This window comes from Elaeis guineensis, chromosome 15, assembly GCF_000442705.2.
Source record: "Elaeis guineensis isolate ETL-2024a chromosome 15, EG11, whole genome shotgun sequence".
Taxonomy (NCBI): Eukaryota; Viridiplantae; Streptophyta; class Magnoliopsida; order Arecales; family Arecaceae; genus Elaeis; species Elaeis guineensis.
In genome coordinates this window covers 41,676,467-41,697,492 of record NC_026007.2, presented here as the reverse complement: position 1 = coordinate 41,697,492, position 21,026 = coordinate 41,676,467, and the positions used below count along the sequence as shown (strand labels likewise).

General features: G+C 35.9%; 1 protein-coding gene across 3 annotated transcripts; it reads right to left on the bottom strand.

Annotated features, from left to right (window-relative positions):
* Positions 1-1,541: 1,541 nt before the first annotated feature.
* Positions 1,542-7,459, bottom strand: LOC105061491 (uncharacterized). 3 transcript variants are annotated; one of them, XM_010945553.4, is made up of 5 exons: positions 7,227-7,439; positions 7,051-7,125; positions 3,383-3,575; positions 1,893-2,070; positions 1,542-1,806 (listed from the first exon to the last, which is right to left on the bottom strand). In XM_010945553.4, exons 2-4 carry the CDS (start codon positions 7,102-7,104, stop codon positions 1,940-1,942), a joined length of 378 nt encoding a protein of 125 aa, XP_010943855.1. In that variant the 5' UTR covers positions 7,105-7,125; positions 7,227-7,439; the 3' UTR covers positions 1,542-1,806; positions 1,893-1,939. The 3 variants fall into 3 exon arrangements, with proteins under 3 accessions (XP_010943855.1, XP_010943854.1, XP_029116648.1); XM_010945552.4 differs by having other exon boundaries at positions 1,542-2,070; positions 7,227-7,459; XM_029260815.2 differs by having other exon boundaries at positions 1,542-2,070; positions 7,051-7,193; positions 7,277-7,415.
* Positions 7,460-21,026: the final 13,567 nt, after the last annotated feature.

Genomic DNA, 21,026 nt, shown 5'->3' with positions numbered 1-21,026 from the left:
AGTTTCAGTTAAAAGCGTCATTATTGTAATCATATGACCAGTGAAGAAATCAAATAATTGTTGCCTTCCCATCTTATACAGCAGCTGCTATAACAGGATAGCAACTGAATAATGACCATTGTCTGAATTCTCATCATGTATATCATGACAAGCCTCCAAAACTGTTCTAATTGCCATTAATTAAGACCATAAACAGAACTTTCACCAAATTTTAAAGAAAACAAAAAAAAGGAAAAGAAAAAAAAAGATTAATTAAGATCATAAACAGAACTTTCACCAAATTTTAAAGAAAACGAAAAAAAGGAAAGAAAAGAAAAAAAAAAAAGAAGACCCTACACAGCACTAATCTGATTTAGCCTCAGATATGAAAATTGGAGGGAAACCTCACTCATCCTTTGGTGGATCTAGATCGGTTATGAATGAAAGGTCTAAATCTGAATATCTGCATTAGTTTGATTGGTTAGAATGATTCAATTAGGTCATGTCCACCTCTTTACCGTTCTGAGCTTCGAAAATGAGCATTACTTAAGTTGGGCCAAATATGAGCCATAGTGGGGTCTACCAAAACCCTAGATGCAGCTATGAATGGAGGGAAAATCTATCTAAAGGTGCTTCTCAAGCAGGCAATGCTTTCATGATCTTTATTCATCTCTGGCATGATAGAAAGCTAAGCAGCAGTAATTAAGATCCCCCTGGCAAAAATAGAGAGATGCCTCCTACATTGCCCATATTACATCGGAGTATGCAGTCTTTTTGATCACAGGAGTTCCATTGGACCATCGTGTCCGCAATTCCTTAAGAGCTTAGGGCGAGAAAGTGACGAAGCATTCCTGGACCAAGTTAAGTCGTGACCTGACCAATCCAGATCCTTGACCCTTACCATTCAATTCTGGGAGCCACTGGATAATCAGAGCTACCTAAAGGTTCCGGCGATGTTCAGGCTGTCACCACAACTTGCTTCCGTGTGTTCTGGCACTGTGACCAGTTCATCTTTCTGCTGTTATAATCTGACAAATGCCACTGACAACAATATAGCCTCCAAGACAATATGAAAAATCCAACACTTGGTTCCCAAATTCTAGCAATCAATCGGGCTGCACGATCGCAACATGGGAACTGAACCTTCTCATTCATTAGCAAACAGGAGAGAGAAGAACAGAACTTCTACACCAACAGCAATATCAAAGGACTGGACAATGGCTAGCTAAACACAAAATTTAAGATAGCATCTCTCTATCCATCCATCCAACAAATGGCCTAGCGTGTACAGACCAAAAGAGATAATGCAACCTAGGCAAGTGCAAAGCCATCCGAACAAGCAAAAATGATTCAACAATATCATTAAGATCGATCAAACAATAATGTCATCACACAAAATCAAGTAAATCAGAAGCAGAAACAAGGATTCCTTGATTACCTTCCAATATGCAGCCTCGCGCAATAGATTAGAGTTTGATAACAAAATCTTGAGGCAGTAAATAAAAAATTGACCCTTTTAGAAAGATTCAGTATGGCTCACCAGGCATGTAATGCCTTGCTCAGAAAGGAAGAATTATGATGGTTGTTCTTCATAAAATTTAAAATAGCAGTATTTTGTATTGCTTAACACGAGTGTCATGACTGGAACTTTCCTATAATTATCCTCATAAAAAGCTATATTTTCCTGCAGTTAGCCACCATGAAAACCTATATAAAAATTAATCAACAAATACACAAAACAAAGTGAACAGAAAATTATACATAACAGAACAGGGACAAGAACAGCTAGACTGTCTGCAGACCCAATACACCTCATAGCCCACTAGCCTGTAGCAACAACATGCCAACTTCCCAAAAGTTAAACAGGGAAAGAAAAAAGGGATGGAAAAAAAGGATCAAGTGAAAGGGCTAACAGGTATGTTGTGGCATCTGATGATGGAGGGTGATTTCATGTACAAGCTCAAGGTTCCAGCTTCAAGGAGACAACCCGAGACTGTCTGTTGCGCCTGGCAACCCTAACAAACACCACTGACAAGCATGATGGGGCCCACCATGGCCTGCGAACCTCTTGCTCTCCTTTCAGGCATGCAACTGCATTTACATGCACCGAACATGTTAATAATGATCACTTGCTCACTTGCTGCATGAAAAGAATAATGACAAATGGCTTGATCGCAGGATTTTAGCAAACATGACAAATATTAAAGGAAAGAAAAGAAAAAACAAACAGACTGCCACCATCACCACATCCAAAATCATGTGATAGATGGGATAATTTTAGATTTTCACAAAGCATTACAGTATGCACATCTAAAGTTAGTTGTGTTATAAAAAAAACAAAAGAAAAGAAAAAAATGGTGTAACAAAGTACACGATGAAACTTTAATGAAATCCAGTTTTCCCATTCTCCACCATATTTTCCACCACTTTTATCTTTTTGAGTGAACAATTAAATCCAGGGCTGACATTGCCCCAGACAAAATTACAATCAATCTCTGGTACAAAATTTCTGTGGAAATATTGGATCGCCGAAGTTGGTGCCAATCTGAAATCTTAATTATGTACAGAATCAACCATCAGGATCTTTTCCACACCAGACATCAGATGGAATGCAATTTTCATGCACAAAAAGGCAAACAGAAAAAAGGGTTCAATTGCCAAATGCTGCAGTCATACATGTGCAGAGTTATTTTCCACCTTATAAACCTAAACAACTGCTCAAGGATGCAGGAGCTATCCTTTCTAAATAGTAATAGTTTCTATTCTTAATGGTTGTTACCACCCACAACCTGACACTCTGCACCCAATAAAAAAGCATACAGATACATATATTATTCTGAGATGGATATGATTGTAGAAGTCTTTTTACATGCACCCACAAAGAACAAAGGATATCAGGCACTAGCTGGATTTATTTAGGAGATTAAGGATACACAAACAGAAGAAGGGTATTTATTAATTCTAAACACAGTTATGACAAGCAATGGTTGTTTAGCAAGGGACTTGCTATACATAGCACAAAGAGGTTCACAATTAAGCAATTTTGGAGCATATTGTGCTCAGGTTAGCACCATTCTTCTTGCATCCTGACTAATGACACAACCGAACATGGCTGTGAATCCAAGCCATATGATGATGAACCATCAAATGACACACACATAAACTGCATTCAAAAGCTTCTCTCTAGCTAATGCGACAGCCTGATGAATGGACTTGCCTCTTGACTGCTGTCACCATCTTATGTTCAAAACACAGACACACAGTACTGTTCCTATGAAAGAAACACCACATGCTAGAACTCTGTTGATCAAATCAATGTCCAAACTCCAAGTGAAGGTGAGAAGAAACACATTCTATGCAATGCAATCATAAATACAAAATGAACACAGGTGAAGAACAAAACCTTTAATGCGCCGTAACTCCTTGCAGAGTGTAATAAAATCTCCCCATTTCATGTGGCACCGCCTGATAAACCGCAGAATCTGTTCTGTTGTGAACATAGATAAGCTCTCTAAGTACTCCCCATTGACACCATTATCTTCAAAAACCTGACGGTAGCTACCAAGATTTATGTCTTCCAGCCACAGCCCAACATCCTGAAATCATATTTTTATATCAGGACAAGAAAAACATATCAATACAATATTGTGAAAAAAATATTGATTACTATTCATATTGCACAAGCATATACACACTTATCAAATAAAAATTATTTAGGCTTGGTTTGCTACTTCCTTAATTGGGTTTTCTTTGAATTGATCATAGCTCAATTGAACCCACCCAGATTAATGAATAGGGCTATGCCTATGAGTTTGTGATTGTAAAGTGCTAGTGTCTCAAGTACACAGCGCTGCCAACTAAAAGCTCATTTATACCAAATAGCCTTGTGGATCTCTCAGTGCCATGGAGATGGGAAGACCTGCAGATTGAGAAGATTATGCCCATAGAAAAGTGCATTGTCAGATCCTGGTCACGGCATTGCCAAACCCATACTGATTGGAGCCTTCATGAGAGGAAGCAGGGATGGGGAAAATCATGCAAGAAGAAGCTCACCATTGGATCCTGATCTCTCGGCTATCTTGGAAAAGAAGAAACTGCCGGATCCTAATCATGACTGTTTGAGCCAAACATGGGTTATTTTAAGAAAAGGGGCATTTTGGGCATGCAAAAGTGTTAATGAAGAAGAAATATGGATGCACATAGTTTTTAAATTAAAATAAGTGGATATCTATTCCCAGAAGCTCTTTTTTTCCCTTTAAATTTCGACATGTCACATATGCAGTTTAGTTGTATGTATCAAAATCAAAATATTGGACCATGTATTGAAGAGTGAAAGGAGGTATTTGGGTATAAGATCAGTTTAGACGGAACTAGATTGTTGAAACAACTGTGATTAAGATAGAAAGCAGATCCTTTACTTCCAGTACAAAAGAAGTTCAGGAGTTGTTTAGTGCTGATCAAAAGTGCACGTGAAGTAGGAAGACAGATACTTATGTTAAAGGCTTTGCGTATGATATGAAATTATGGAGTAGGGTCATTAAGGTGACACTACTCAATGGCACAGAACTCTGCAGTCTGGACAGTGCTTTACAAAATCCACTAACCAAATAAATTAAGTAGGTCATAAATGAAGCAGCAGTCTAATTCTGTTGTAGTATTTTAGGTATTTACCTCTTTTTTTTAAAAAAAAAAAACAAATGAGGTCACGCAAGAAATAACATACAAACCAAAGATTGGAATTTATTAGCAAACATCTGAGCTATCTGATAATTATATAAAAAAAAAAAACTATAACATGACATTTTGCACTCATAGAAGCCATGCATGACTATCTGCCCAATGTAGATATGGTAAAGACAGCTCTATGAATAATAAAATTCCCACAGAAATCAAGGTTAACTAATCAGGTGGAAGCAACATCATTTAAGAGAAATGTAGTGTAAACTGAATTAATCAGGTGGAAGCAAAAGATTGTGATGATATGCATAATCACCCAACCAGATGTGGGTCATCTACACTCAATAGAACAACCAACGAAATAGCTTGTTATGAGTTTTCAACATAGATCATTCACTCATAATGCCGAAACTGAAAAGGCCTACCTGAAACAAAAAGATACACATTTCAATTGCAAATTGCAGAGAAAAAAATTAGCATTATGTTTCTTCTACAAGCATTAAGTTCTTTTATGAGTTAACAATACGGAAGAACTCCTATCAGTATCAACAAAACAAACAGTCATATTGTGCTATCATACTAAGAGCTAGAAAATCCATTATCAGGCAACACAAAAGAAAACCTGAGTACATGATATTAAAACTTTTCAACAACTGATGGTACTTATCTTCTTTCCATCCAAAGCAGCAAGATTTTGTGAGATCAATGTAAGCAGACCAGTGCCAAAAGTAATTAGACAAGTAAAAAATGGCAGCATATATGGCAATAGCAGAGTGAGTTATAGCCCTCATGGTGGTTTGAGACATAACACCTGACTACCAAATGAGGAATCACTCAAAAAGATAAGCAGAAAATATTTGACACAACCAATGGCATATGAAAATACAGAAATTGTACTCAGAGCCATTAGATCTACTCATATCTTCTAATACATCACCTCTAGCTGATACCCAGACAGTCTATAAAGACCAGTAAGGCTCTTCAAATTTCTCAAGGAGATGCAGAATATCAAAAGGGTATTTTACAACAACCCTTTTTTTCTTTTTCTTTTAAGTTTTAGGTCCAACATGTAACGCAAAGTGAAATACTATGAGACTACAAAAAACTTGAGAAGGTTATATGATGTAAATTACTTGAATATGTTAAGTTAAACAATATTATCAGGAAATTGGAGACAACTACTTCCTTCACACTCATTATAATCATTCATGCAGAGAATCATTATCTGCACTGCAATTAACAAGGTTAATCTGTTTGTTTGGTGCTAAAGAATTTGAAATTTTTTATAAAATAAACTTAGTAATTCATTTTTATACCCCGGATAAGTCAGGCTGATAACATACATACGTTTAATTTGTAAGTCACTAAAAGCAGTCTTATTTTTCGTCCAAGATAGTAATTTTTTTGGATCATGATTGATTCATCAATGTTCATAGACACTCGTTTTCAAGACACATTATTGTGAATCAATCCAACTAGAAGACACAAATGTCCACTCCATATACGTAGAAAATGAAGTTGATGTTTCTAAACAAAAATACAAATTAGTAGGAGAAAATTATGAAACCAACATGTGAAGAAGAAGTTATTTCATCATTTGATGTAACATATCACTGATTAAAACTCTATTATCACATCAACTTCACATTAGACAAGAAACACACCAGTCACCAGACTTGCTATAATCATGTTCTTGATGTAGCAAGGTGGTTTCTAAACAATTAGAGATCAAATAAAATCAAAACACCTAAAAAAGGAGACAAGAAGAAGGATGCAAAAAATTTTAAAAATGAAGAATTGTCAAAGGAGATTGAAGCCACAAAATCTTATTCTCTTGAAGGACCCCAAATTAATTGATTACTCCTGAGAGGTATGTGCTCCTTTACACTGGATGGTTCTTCCATAAAGCAAGACAAACATGTATTTCACGAAACAAGCAGAATGTCTAAGAGTTAGCAGGCAAAAAAATCTAGTAGCATGACATGAAATCGAATGCTTAGCTCCAGAGGTGATCCATTCCTACTAGATCAGATAGACCGATGAATGGGCAACAATACCATCTCTATACATCTGATAAATGGAACTTCACATAAAAAATTACGGAGCTCACAATTCATGATTAAGATAAATCGCATAAAATTAGTATCTCCAGCCACAATAAGAAGATAAAAAAGAATGAGAAAAGAAAAGTAAAATAGGAAAAAAAATCCATCATTTTTCCATGCCAACATGTCCTGTAACCAAATTAATATCCAGAAAATCACTAAGATCCGATGAAACAGAGATTAAAGAAAGAACGAGGAAAGATGTTTAAGAAACACGTCCCCTAATGAAATTAATATCCAGAAAATCACTTAAATCTGATGAAACTTTTAGAGAAAGGAGAAAACGTACCTCGACGGTCCAGATGAAGAAATCTAAAGGCTCCGGAGACCGCCCCTTGTGCATCTCCCTCCGCAAAAAGTACCCCTAAAATTCCAAATCCGAAACCATTCCTACATCAAATTCCACCCCGATCGCCACAAATGCTCATAAGTCTACAAAAATCACAGAAGAGCCGCAAAGATTACCGTCGAGAAAGCTTCAATTCTTCCCCAAAAAAAAAAAAAACGCCAATCACCGATCGAGTAGAGAGGAGATCTCTCCAGTTGCCAGAGAAAAAGCTCGGGAGATGGGATCTTTGGGCAAATCTCTACAGGAACCTTCGGAAGTTTTCCTGCCACCTCATAGAAGAGAGAGAGTGAGGGTGTAGATAGAGTACCGTTCCTTTTTAGCTGTTCTTTAGTTCCAGGGAGGATTCGATGCCTTCGGCCTTTTTTTAAAGGAGAGAAAGGGGGGCCCACAAAATTATTATTTTGAGAAGGTGAGAGTGAGGCGGTGGGAGAGGGAGGGGACCAGCCTCGGCTTGCTCGGAGCCACTGGGGACCAGCCTCGGCTTGTTGAGAGCCATCAGGCTTTTGACCACCGTCTCTCTGTCCTATTTTGGTAGTTCCTTGAAAGCATCTTGCCACGGCCCTTACCTAAAATTTTTGCAAGCTCAGAACAATCGGTTATAGATGGTGATAAGCTAAGTATGAGTAGCAGGTACTGTAATTTGATTCTTTGAATGGGTTTTCTAGGTACTTCAAAGAATATTTATCTTTTTACTTATATGTCCTACTCTTAGCCATTGGATTCAATATGAACGGTATAGGTTTCTCCAATGGAAACTGAATGCAATCAAGTTATATGGGTAACTGGTGCAGTAGATAACTCGAACATTGGGGGCTTTTTGAATGCCCTCCCTTCCTCCCTTGCCCGACGGGAGGGGAGTGGTTGGATCATTGAAGGAGGAGAGTTGCTGAGTTGGGAGGGGAGGAGATGAGGGAGGGCTGGGCCATCACTGAAGGTGGACGAGGAGGGAGGCCAGGTCATTGTTGCTACGAGGAAGAGGTCGAGGATGGAATAGCTAGGTCGTCACCAAGAGAAGTGGAGGAGGAGGAGGTGGGACTAGCTCATTGTCAAGGATGGAGTAGTAGGAGGGGAGGTTGGGTTGTTTTCGAAGGTGGAGGAAGAGGGGGGGGCATCGGGTCATTATTGCCATGAGGAAGAGGCTAAGGAGCAGAGGGTCGTTACGTTGCCACTGAGGATGGAGGAGGAGGAGGAGGAGGAGGTGGGGCTATGTTGCTGTCGAGGTTGGAGGAGGAGGAGGAGGAGGGGGGAATGCATCGAGGGTGGAAGAGGTGGTGGTGGTGAGGGCTAGGTCAGCATTGTAAAGGGAGAAGCGGTCGAGGTGGAGGAGCAAGAGGTGGTGCAGGAAGATCGACGATGTCACATCCCCAAACCAGCATCCAAATCGGCCACGTGACATGGTTGTATGAACCCTAGAGTGATGCCTAAAGATCATGTAAGGTCTTAAAATCCGATACAACCTCAACATCCATAAATAACAATAATCTAATTTCATAACAATGGATAACACTTGCACTGTCACATCTCAAATCCGAGACATAACACGGTCATACTACCGAGAGGTACAGTCTATGATAACATGAAGCCAATCAATTATAATCAACTAAAATCTTTCATGAATAAAATATAATAAAAGATTCAATTCTATTATTCATCAAATAATTAAATTAACATTGGTTCAGATTATCTAAATCCAAAAGCAAGTACCAATCTAAATCTCAACATTTGTAAATAGATAACTACAAATCCATGATCATAAAATAAAATAAACTTCACTATCAAATTTTTATTTTTAAGCTTGCTACACAGATCTTCAAGCTTAAATCCTTCGTCAGTCCTAACTTTATTCCTCTGTATAAAAAAAAAATAAAAAGATGTGAACTACACTAGCTCAGTAAGTAGAACCTACACTTCCTTACTGGATCAAATATAAATTTTATTTTTTATAATAATATAATATTTAAAAAGTAATAGATATTACAAAAATAAATATTTCATAGAGCATATAATAAAATAAATCATAAATCAATCATGGATGCATAAATCATGAATATTTCATAAACATGATTTATAAATTACTTTTGTCAGATATTCATATAATGTTTCAAAATATTACTCACAGATATTCGTGCTAAGATCACTATTATACCTGTGATAAGGCCATATTTCTTAATCGATAGGGTTCTTGTTTCATGTGCTAACTTTATATCCATTGATGGAGCCATGTTTCATGTAGATGCTAGCTTCTTGTGTCGATCTTTTCATAGAGATTCGTTAATAGCTCTCTGAGAGCCTTTGAAATTTTTATTTTTTTTCTTAAAATATGCATATACATAGATGAAAAAAATTTATGCTTCATAAACATTCTATTTTCATTAAAATATATTTATAAAATCAATACTTGTAATAAAATATGCTTTTTCATATTTCATATGCTGATTCTTATTTTATAAAAAATATGATTTTATCATCAATAATTTTTTATATAAAAAATATGATCATTTAAAAATAAATAAAAAAATATAAGATCTACTTAACTCGATTATCCTATATCTTTAGACTTCACAGGTAATCATATATAAAATATCAAATCATCATCAATTTCTATTCGATGAATATGATAAGATTAAATCATAAGGAAAGAAGACTATTGACTGGATGTGATAGACCATCCAGACACCAAGGTAATTCAGGATCTCCAAGCTGATGGTCAAATTTAAGCAACTTGATCAAGAAATCATGAAGCACAGATCGGATCAAGATCAAGATCAATCAATGAGATCCATTAATATTGGGTTTGAAAGATACTTAATATGGCCAAATGAGGTTGACATACAGCACGAATATTACAGCAGCTTCGTGTCATCTTGTTGGAGTCAACATGAGTCTCTAGAAGATGGAGGCATGACTCAGTACAAAATTTATAGATCTTTTTAGAGAGAGAAAGTCGATCATGAGAGAGAAAATAGAAAAAAAAAGTGGAGAGAGAATCTTCATATCCTTTAGAAGAGATAATCATTATCGAGATCATCAGAGGTCATATCAAGATGACTTAATATGGATTAACTATGATCAGATGCTATAAATTTTAGATAAAGATCGGGTTGAGATCCAACCTACTGCATGAATTTCGAAGCGATTCCAGATTATCTTATTTTTATCTCAAGTTCGTCCTAGGATCCGTGGTGCAGTTAGAGAGAGAAAGAGAGAGTAAAAAGACCCTAGAGAGAGAAGAAGAGAGAGAAGAGAGAGAGAAAATCTTTTTCTCTCTCTTTTTCTTTTTTTTTTTTTTCTTTTCTTTTCTTTTTTTCTCTTCTTCTTCTTTTTTCTTTCTTTCTTTTCTTGGCCGAATAAGGGAGGGGTTGGGGCCATAGATGGTGGTTCTTGGCCAAAAGACCGAAGGTGGACCATGGCAGCAGGTGGCCAATGGCAGGTGGCAGTAGTGGAGAAAGGACCGACTAGCAGTGGGGGTCGAATGACAAGAAAATCAAGTGAAAAATTTAAAAAAATAAGGGATTCACTTCTTTTTATTTTTTTTCGATCAATGATTGATCATCGATGGCCGAAACCTCCAAGGCAGGTAGCTGATAAGTTGGGGTTAAAGATCCAGGGGTGTGGCACCGCGGGCGACGGTGTTGGTGGCTGGAAAGAGGAGAAATAAGGCTCGACCAAATAGGAAAAGATAGGGTCTTGGTTCATGTGGCTTTTTCGATGGATCTGACGGTCAATGACCATGTGCAAAAATATGAAAAGAAGGGGAAGAAGGAGAGGAAAAGAGTTTGGGGCTTATCTCAAGCTCTGGCAGCTTCTCCAGTGAAAAATTTAGGCAGACATGGTGAGGGTGTCCATAGCTTCAGTGGAAGAAAAGAGAGAGAAAGAGGAGGGAGGAAGGCTGCTATTCAGCATTAATTGATTGCTAAGGATGGGGAAGGAAAGATTTATAGGTTGGAAGGGAGGCCAAATCCTCTCCGGATTGGACTTCTCCTTCGATGATTTTAGGTGGAAGAATACTCCAGCGGAAGTCTTTTTCATTTCCTTTCTTCTTTTTTTTTTTCTTTTTAGGCTGCTTTGAGATTCATGCGATCAAAACAAAATCAGGATATCATATTCTACCCTCCTTAAAAAAAGTTTTATCCTCAAAATTTGCTTGCACTTTTCATTGAATAATTCAGATGAGAAACTCTTCATAAGTTAAGTCTTCATGAACTTGCAATAGCTCATATCTATCGCTTTACTCATATCAAAAACAAACTTCCTCAATACGAAAATATGAAAAATATTATGCACTTTAGACAATTCTAATGGCAAGGTTGGTTTGTAAGAAATATCTCTACTCTATCCAAGACTTTAAAAGACCCAACATAGCATGGACTTAGCTTGTCATGCCTCCCAAATCTCATGACACCTTTCTATCTGTGAGATAATGAATTTCTTTGATCTCTTAATCTTCACTTAAAATACCATAATTCTTTGCTCATGAAATTGTTTGTTTTTGATTATTTCATATGAAAATCATAATTGACTCTACCTATTTTTAATAAAAATAAAAGAGTCCGAAGCATTAGATGCTCACCATAATCTACAAGCTTCTTTATCCTTTTAACTTCTTACATGATGTAACAACTAAACTTTTATCATAGAAAATCTTTAAATCCATTCAAACAACTAGAGTAATAATCTCAAAGCTTAGAAAAAGATATCTATATCCGAAATATTCTACATCCAAACTCTATCAAGAAATATCAATCCACTAATCTTAAATTTAAGATACTCAAAAATCTTCTAATCATTACTAATAATAAAAGAATCAATCGCCAAAAATAGTACAGCAATATCTAGATGAGCCCAAAAATCCACAAGCTTATCCTTTCATTTGTCAATGGTGATCTTTTTTTTTTATTGAAAATCAAGTCTCCATTCATAACACTTATTGTATTAAAATTAGTATTCTTAGCTAGTTTTAATATAATTCAACCATTATTTTGTTGCGCACTCTGATGTGAACCCACTGAATCCTATAGGGCTATCAGATAAATTTTTGATAAGAATACCGTTTTACATTAGAATCTCAAAAGATCCAACTTTCAAATTTTTTGATAGATTTTAAGCAAAACTTTTAAGTTTCTTTATCCTTTATTATGTCTCAAGCATAACACATCAGAATTAAATTTTGATCTGCTTCCATATTTGAAGCCCTCATATAAGCTCCATGATTCATCTAAAACCTCATAAATCTAAAACTAATTGAAATAAGTAAGTTAACCCTATATTTACTTGATAATCAATTAGATAGCTACAACTAACATTTCTTTGTAAAAGCATTAACTCTAACTTCAACAAACTAGAAGATCTCAAGTCAACATCCCTGTGAATAGAATCAACTTGATTATTTCTTCTAGAGCTTCCTTTATTGGGACCCTTAGCATCCATCAATAAATCGACATAAAACCTTATCTCTTTCATCTAAAACTCATTTAAAAAAAATTCAACGTTAGCAACATATCTTAAATCAGCTTAAAAATCTAAACTTTGACTTAAAATAATTAATAGCCTCACTATCTCCAACAAACAAAAAGAAGATAAAGTAATCTAGTCGATAGATAGTAATAAAAATTATTAAAGATTTTACTAGAATGTATATGTCATACTCTAATAATAAAATTCAATTCACCAATAGAATCAAATATATTTTTCATTTACATATGAGTTTCATACATGATCCTTTTGTAGGCTCAACACTCAAAAAATATTCCTCTCTATATGATGTAATTCTTTCTTTTTTCTTAGGTCACATCCCAACAGCTTCCTTTCCAAAATTATAATGATCAGACAATCAACATCAAGAGTCACAAAATTTTCACCATATCGAGTTTAGAATTTCAAAATCATCTAAATAGCAATTGAATAGGTATATACAACATAATATAACTTATCGGGATAACATTCTATATTCAAAGGTCAACACCTCTTAAATTTAGGTCAAACGTACTTATTAAAATTCAAGATATAACTCATCAGTTCTATTATATACATCATATACCACTAAATAAATTCTATCACAAAATCTATTGACTTGAAATCTAATCTTTGAATCATTTAGGCTATATCTATCATGTCCTTAGTGATCATAATCCTATACTCAAATATCACTGAAGTTACAATCCTTAGTGATCATAATCTAAGCTCTGATATTACTTATATCATATCCTCATCACTTAATCCATAGTCCCAAGTAATCATAATTTGGACTCTAATACTATAAAAAGTCATGCCCCAAATTCGAGACATAATACAGCCATGCTACCGAGGGATACAGCCTATAATAATACGGAGTTAATCAATTATAATTAACTAAAATTTTTCATGAATAAAACATAATAAAAGATTCAATTTTATTATTCATCAAATAATTAAATCAATATTGGTTCGGAGCATCTAAATCTAAAAGCAAGTATCAATCCAAATCTCAATATTTGTAAATAGATAACTACAAATCTATGATCATAAAATAAACTAAACTTTCGCTATCAAATTTTTATTTTTAAGCTTGCTGTACAGATCCCCAAGCTTAAATCTTTTATCGATCCTAACCTTATTACTCTGTACAAGAAAAAAAATAAAAAGATGTGAGCTATACTAGCTCAGTAAGTAGAATCTATGCTTCCTTATCGGATCAAGTATAAATTTTATTTTTCATGATAATATAATATTTAGAAAGTCATAGATATTATAAAAATAAATATTTCATAGAGTATATAATAAAATAAGTCATAAATCAATCATGGATGCATAAATCATAAATATTTTATAAACATAATTTATAAATTATTCTTATCAAATATTCATATCATATTTTAAAATATTACTCACAGATATTCATGCTAAGATCACTATTATACCCATGATAGGACTATATTTCTTAATTGACAGAGTTCTTATTTTATATATCAATTTTATACTCATTGGCGAGGCTATGTTTCATATGGATGCTAACTCCAGATGTCAACCTTCCCATAGAGATTTGTTCATAGCTATCTATGAGTTTTTGAAATCTTTATTTATTTTTAAAACATACATATACATAGGTAAAAAAATTTATGATTCATAAATATTTTATTTTTACTAAAATATATTTATAAAATTAATACTCATAATAAAATATTTTTTTTTATATCTCATATACTAATCTTTATTTTATAAAAATTATGATTTCATCATCAATAATTTTTTACATGAAAAATATAATCATTTAAAAATAAATAAGAAACGTAAGATCCACTTATCTCGATCATCCTAAATCTTTAGACTTCATAGGTAATCCTATTTAAAATAGCAAATCATCATCAATTTTTATTTGATGAATATAATAAGATTAAATTATAAGAAAAGAGGACTATTGATCAGACGTGACGGACCATCCAGACACCAGGGCAATTAAAGATCTCCGAGTCAAGGGTCAGATTTAAGTGACTTGATCGAGGAATCATGAAGCACAGATCGGATCAAGATCAAGATCAATCAATAGAGTTCATTAATAATGAGTTTGAAAGATACTTGATATGGCCAAATGATGTTGACATATAGCACGGCTATCAAAGTAGTTTCAGATCATCTTGTTGGAGTCAACATGACTCTATAAGATGAAGGCATGACTTAGTATAGGATTTATAGATCTTTTTAGAGAGAGAAAATTAGTTATGAGAGAAAAAATAAAAAAAAATAGAGAGAGAATTTTCATATCCTTCAAAAGAGGCAATCATGATCAAGATTATTAGAGGTCATTCAAGATTACTCAATATAGATTAACTGTGATCAGATGTTATAAATTTCAGATAAGGATCGGACTGGGAACCAACCTACTGCATGGATTTCGAAGTGATTTCAGATCATCTTATTTTCATCTCAAGTTCGTCCTAGGGTCTGTCGTGCAGTTAGAGAGAGAAAGAGAGAGAGATGGAGAGAGAGAAAATCCTTTTTTCTTTCTTTTTTCTTTTTCCTTTTCTTTTCTTCTCTTCTTCTTCATTCTTTCTTTCTTTGCTTGGCCGAATAGGGGAGGAGTCGGGGCCGCGACTAGTGGTTCTTGGCCAGAAGATTGATGGTGGACCATGATAGCAAGTGGTCGATGGCAGGTGGTGGTAGTGGAGAAAGGGCCAATCAGTGGCGGGGGTTGAATGATAAGAAAATCAAGTGAAGAATTTCAGAAAATAGAGGATTCACCCCTTTTCATATTTTTTCGATCAATGATCAATCATCGATGATCAAAACCTCTAAGGCAAGTAGTTGATAGGTTAGGGATAAAGATCTAGGGGTGTGGCATTACAGGCGGCAGTGCCGATGCTTGAAAAGAGGAGAAAAAAGGCTCGACCAAATAGAAAAAAATAGGATCTTGGTTCATGTAGCTTTTCTGACGGATCCGACGGTCGATGACCATGTGCAAAAATATAAGAAGAAGGGGAAGAAGGAGAAGAAGAGAGTTTGGGGCTTACCTCGGGCTTCGACAGCTTCTTCGGTAAGAAATTTAGGTAGACACGATGAGGGTGTCCATAGCTTCAGTGGAAAAAAAGAGAGAGAAAGATAAGGGAGGAAGGCTGCTGTTCGGTGTTGATTGCTAGGATGGGAAGGAAGAGATTTATAGGTTGGAAGGGAGGCTGAATCCTCCTCAGATTCAACTTCTCCTTCGATGATTTTGGATGGAAGAAGACTCCCAGTGGGAGTCTCTTTCGTTTCCTTCCTTCTTGTTTTTTTCTTTTTAGATTGCTTTGAGATTAATGCGATAAAAAAAAATCAGGATATCACATGCACAATTATAAATTTAATTCCTTCAATCATTTGATTAGATATTAGCAATGTTCCATTTATTCATTCATTCATCTATGAATCTAAACCATAGTCAGTTATGAATATCTTGTAACTTTGAAAAGAAAAAGAAAAAAGGAGAGAGGTGAGCTTTATAGTTCAGTAAGAATCTTTGCACATCCATACCAATATAATAATTAATAAGCAATAAGGCATAAAATCTCATATCAAATATTTAGAATAACTCAAACATCTATATGCATATATATCAAATATTTGTCTTGTCAAAAAAAATGTGTCACCATATGCCAACAAATGAAACCTTTTATTCAGTATTAGTTTTATATGTCTTCTCATCTATTTCTCTTATCATAATTTCAGATTTTTTAATCTTTTTCTTTCTGACTTTGGACTAACCAAGATCATGCCTTAATATATGACTGATCAAATTTCTATGTATAAGCTTATGAAGGCTATCCCAAGCATAAGTTTCTAGAAACTGTCCCATGCATGAGCTCCTACAGGATATCCCATATGTAAGCCTATGGAGGTGAAGGGAAAAACCAGCTTTTTTCTTGTAGGATCTTCCAGATCTAATGAGATCTGGGATGAAATATTTCAAAAAAAAATTATCCTATGATATTTCAGATCTAAAATCTATTAGATCTAATTTCTATTATCTAATATTAAATCTAAAATTAAATCTAAAATCATGAGAAATAGAGAAATACCTCTAGGGTAACTAGATTACCCTGTAGATGATTGCAGCAATGTCCGAGGTTCTAAAATAGTCACACAGTCGTCTGGCCTCTATCAGTATCTACTCAAGTAAGATTTGGATCATCTTCTCCTCATGAATCTTTGCTCTAAAAATCAGATCTGGATCTGATCTGAAAGATCTTCAAAAGATCTTCTGAAGCTGGAGTAGCAGCTTCTCGATAAATCTCTGCAGCCTTCCAATCAAGAAGCCACCACACCTTGGACAAGCACCAGATGGATGCCCAACCTCTTGGACATGAAGAGGGGAGGGAGAGGAGCAGAGGGGGCATAAAGAAGTGGAGAGGATTTAAGCTTTTGTTAGTTATTGAGTAGATTATCTAAACCCTAAGCGCAGACAGGGTTTAAATAGACCCTGCTGTGCCATGCAGTGCCACATCATTCGATCAATCAGAAAATTCTAATTAATTTTGAAAAAATTTTGATTGGTAGAGTGATGTCATCTGATCATATTAGATAAGAATCTCACCAAACCCTCCTACTGTTGGTGCCAACACTGGATAAACACAGTGAGATTGGCGCCCAACAGTTTGAGTCGATCAAGGCATAGAGTCCTTATCTCACGGGACTCTATCCTTATCCACTTGGGGTGCATGTCCAATCTGATCTTGGCACCCACTTTGAGGCCTAATTTAGGAGGTGGACACTCCATAAAAATTCTCCAATGATCTCTTGTCAAGTGGCCTTTATTTTAAGATCCATAAGTCAACGTTTGACCGATGTCCTAAAAAAAAAATGACAAGTGACAGAAATTGACAGGTGTTGTCTTAAATTCATCTCATGAGTTAAGACAAGATTTTTCTGAGCTGGACTGTCTCTAGTCAGACTGAGAGAAACCTTTTCAAGGTTCTCTGGGTGAGTCAAATCATATTTGGCTCAGTCAAGATGAAAAAGATTGTACGAGGAGAAAGTTAGGCTCTATCGTGTGCTAGCATGATTTTCTTGAACCTAATTGGATCTAATCCAAATCAATCGAACTGGGCTAGCTCAATTGATGACATCCAGACTCTAACTTTTATTTGTGTGACCCATTTAGGTTCATTTTCGTATGGTAATGAGATATGTCATGATCTCATCATTGACATCATCGAAACTTCTTTCAATGGACCAGAACTCTTCTGATTCAGATAATTAGAATGATCGATCATCAAGATCATTCTAATTGCTTCCAAAATCTACCAGTGACACCTAGCAGTATATGGTGACAATCCATCAGAAATGAAGATGAACCTCTCAGTGCAGCTACCTGTGTGATTGAGTTCCTCTATCATGAGTCCCGACTAAATTAGGGTTAAGGTGAACTCGTCAAACCCAACATCAGTTATATGAATCAATCGATCGATCCGAGTCTGATGTGAAACCCCAATGAAAATTTTTTTTTCCATTATTTCACTCTGTCATGGCCATGAGCTTAAGGACTCGATCTTTCAATCATCATAGGATTACTCCTCTCATCTACCGAGGTTGATAGATTCCATCTTGGTACGATCTGGTTCCTACAATGAATATGCTATAGCCAACATATACCTCAGGATTTCAAATAGCTAAGAAATCGAGTTATAGTATAATCAAACTATAACACACTCAAGATGAACTGTCGATGCACCTCAGATCAAAGAACTAGACACACAGCTGCAGCATCGAGCTAGTCATCGATGAGAAGGTAGACTTCCTTATGACTGCTCGAGGTGGTCACGCTCAGTACTCTCATTCTCAATGAATACCTGAACTCTCGCTTGGTGTCTCCACATCATAGACTCAAGACACATCTACCCTAAGAAAGTGATCATACACCAATCTTTCGAATCGATCACCATCCTCGTGATGATCCTATGGTCAGGAGCTGTTTATGAGTTAGTTATGTAAATTCATGCCTTAAATTTTGAACTCTTGAAAATATGAATTAACATTCCTACTAACTCAAAAGATGTATCACAGACATAATGTACACAATGTGATAGTAGAATAACCCTTTTATTCATTTATAGTCAAAATTATAAATTTGCCCTTACATTTGTACAGGAATGTGTCAGCCAATCTAGCATTTAGGGTACACATCTAACAAACTTCCACTTGACCTAATACCAATTGGCTACATATCTAAGTCCCATCTTCTCAAGGTGGGCTTCGATCTTCTACTGACCTAATGGCTTTGTCAGTGGGTCTGCCACATTATCTGTGGAGTCGATTCTCTTAACCTCGACATAACTTTTTTCGAGATAATCACGGATCAGATGGAATCGTCACTCGATATGCTTGAACTTCTGATGAGACCTTGGCTCCTTAGCTAGAGCTATGGTGCCATTATTATCGCAGTAAAGAGGGATGGCATCTGATGACATCACTCCAAGCTCTGCGGCAAACTTTTTGTATTAGAATACCTCCTTCGCAGCTTCCAATGCAGTAATATACTCTGCCTCCATGGTGGAATCAGCAATCACTGTCTGCTTGGAACTCTTCCAGCTAACTGCACCACCATTGCAAATGAACAGACTCTCAGATGTTGACTTTCGATCATCTATATCAGACATAAAGTCTGAGTCTGTAAATTTCTAAATCTGGAGTTCTCCATTCCCAAAGACTAGAAACATATCTTTAGTCATTCTCAAGTACTTAAGGATACATTTCACAGAAGTCCAGTGCTCTTCATCTGAATTCGACTGATATCTGCTTGTGATACTCACAGCATGGGCTATATCAAATGGTGTACATAGCATGGCATACATGAGGCTTCCTATTGCCTAAGCATAAGGGATCTTGCTCATGTGTTCAATCTCCTCAGGTGTGCTAGGGCACATCTTCTTGGAAAGATGAATGCCATGTCTAAAAGGTACTAAACCTCTTTTGGAGTTTTTCATGCTAAATCTTTTTAGCACCTCCTCTATGTACATCTTCTGTGAAAGTCCTAGCATCCTATTTGGTCTATCTCTATAGACTTTAATACCCAGTATCAAGGATGCTTCTCCTAGATCTTTCATAGAGAACTCCTTAGACAACCATATTTTGACTGAGGTCAACATGAAAATATCATTTTCAATTAGGAGGATGTCATCAACGTACAGTACGAGGAAGACAACTGCGCTCCCACTGACCTTCTTGAACACACATGGTTCCTTCTCGTTCTTGATGAGATCAAATATTTTGATCACATCATTGAAACGAGTATCATTTCCAATTAGGAGGATGTCATCAACGTACAGTACAAGGAAGATAACTGCGCTCCCACTGACCTTTTTGAATACACATGGTTCCTTTTCATTCTTGATGAAATCAAATATTTTGATCACATCATTGAAATGAGTATTCCAACTCTGAGATGCTTGCTTAAGTCCATAAATGGACCTTTGCAGCTTGCAGATCTTGTGAACATCATCACTGGATGTGAAACCAAGCGGTTGTTCCATATAGATATCTTCCTCAAGATATCCATTTAAGAATGCCATTTTCACATTCATCTATTTCATAATCGAAATAGGTTGCAATAGCAAGCAATGTACAGATGAATTTTAGCATGGCTACGGGCGAGAAGGTATCCTGATAGTCAATGCTTTCGCGCTGACTATAACCTTTCGCTACAAGCCTTGCCTTGAATGTCTCCACATTCTCATCTACACCTATCTTTCTCTTGAAGATCTATTTACACCTAATAGGTACAATACCTTTAGGTGGATCTACCAAGGTCCAGACTTGGTTTGAGTGCATCGAGTCAATTTCTGATCTCATTGCCTCTAACCATTTCTCGAAGTCGATATCTGATATCGCCTCGTCATAGGTCTTAGGATCATCACCATGAGCCCCATTTCTCATGAGGAATATTTCCTCTATATCCTGTTGTATGGTACCTAAGTACCTTTCAGGAGGACGAAAATTCCTAGTCGATCTACGAGATGGAAGAGGTTGTGTTAGGATTGGTTCTAATTGATTGGGTTCCTCAGGTTCTTTAGCTCGTTGCTCTTGGGAGACATTCTCCTTGAGCTTAATTATTCTTTCGATGCCACTATCTTGAATAAATTATTTTTCAAGAAAAATAGCATATCGATTCACAATCACATTATGATCTTTCAGAATATAGAAATAGTATCCTAATGACTCTTTAAGATATCCTATGAACCGAGCTCTAAAAGATCTGAACTCTAACTTATCGGCCTACTGTCTCTTGACATAAGCCGGACAACCCCAAATTTTGAGATGACTCAGACTTGGCTTCTTACCATGCCATATCTCATACGGTGTGGTAGGAATGGTTTTAGAAGAAATCCTATTCAATACATATATTGCTGTTATGAGACAATGTCCTCAAAGAAACTCAGAGAGGTCCGTGAAGCTCATCATGGAACGGACCATAT

What these genes read in the sequence shown, in the direction of transcription:
- LOC105061491 (XM_010945552.4), bottom strand. Translation starts at nt 7,104, where the DNA reads ATGCACAAGGGGCGGTCTCCGGAGCCTTTAGATTTCTTCATCTGGACC. An exon ending in TCTTCATCTGGACCGTCGAG is followed by an intron (nt 3,576 to 7,050) that starts GTACGTTTTCTC and finishes ATATGATTTCAG; the next exon opens with GATGTTGGGCTGTGGCTGGA. An exon ending in GGAGTTACGGCGCATTAAAG is followed by an intron (nt 2,071 to 3,382) that starts GTTTTGTTCTTC and finishes ATGTAAATGCAG; the next exon opens with TTGCATGCCTGAAAGGAGAG.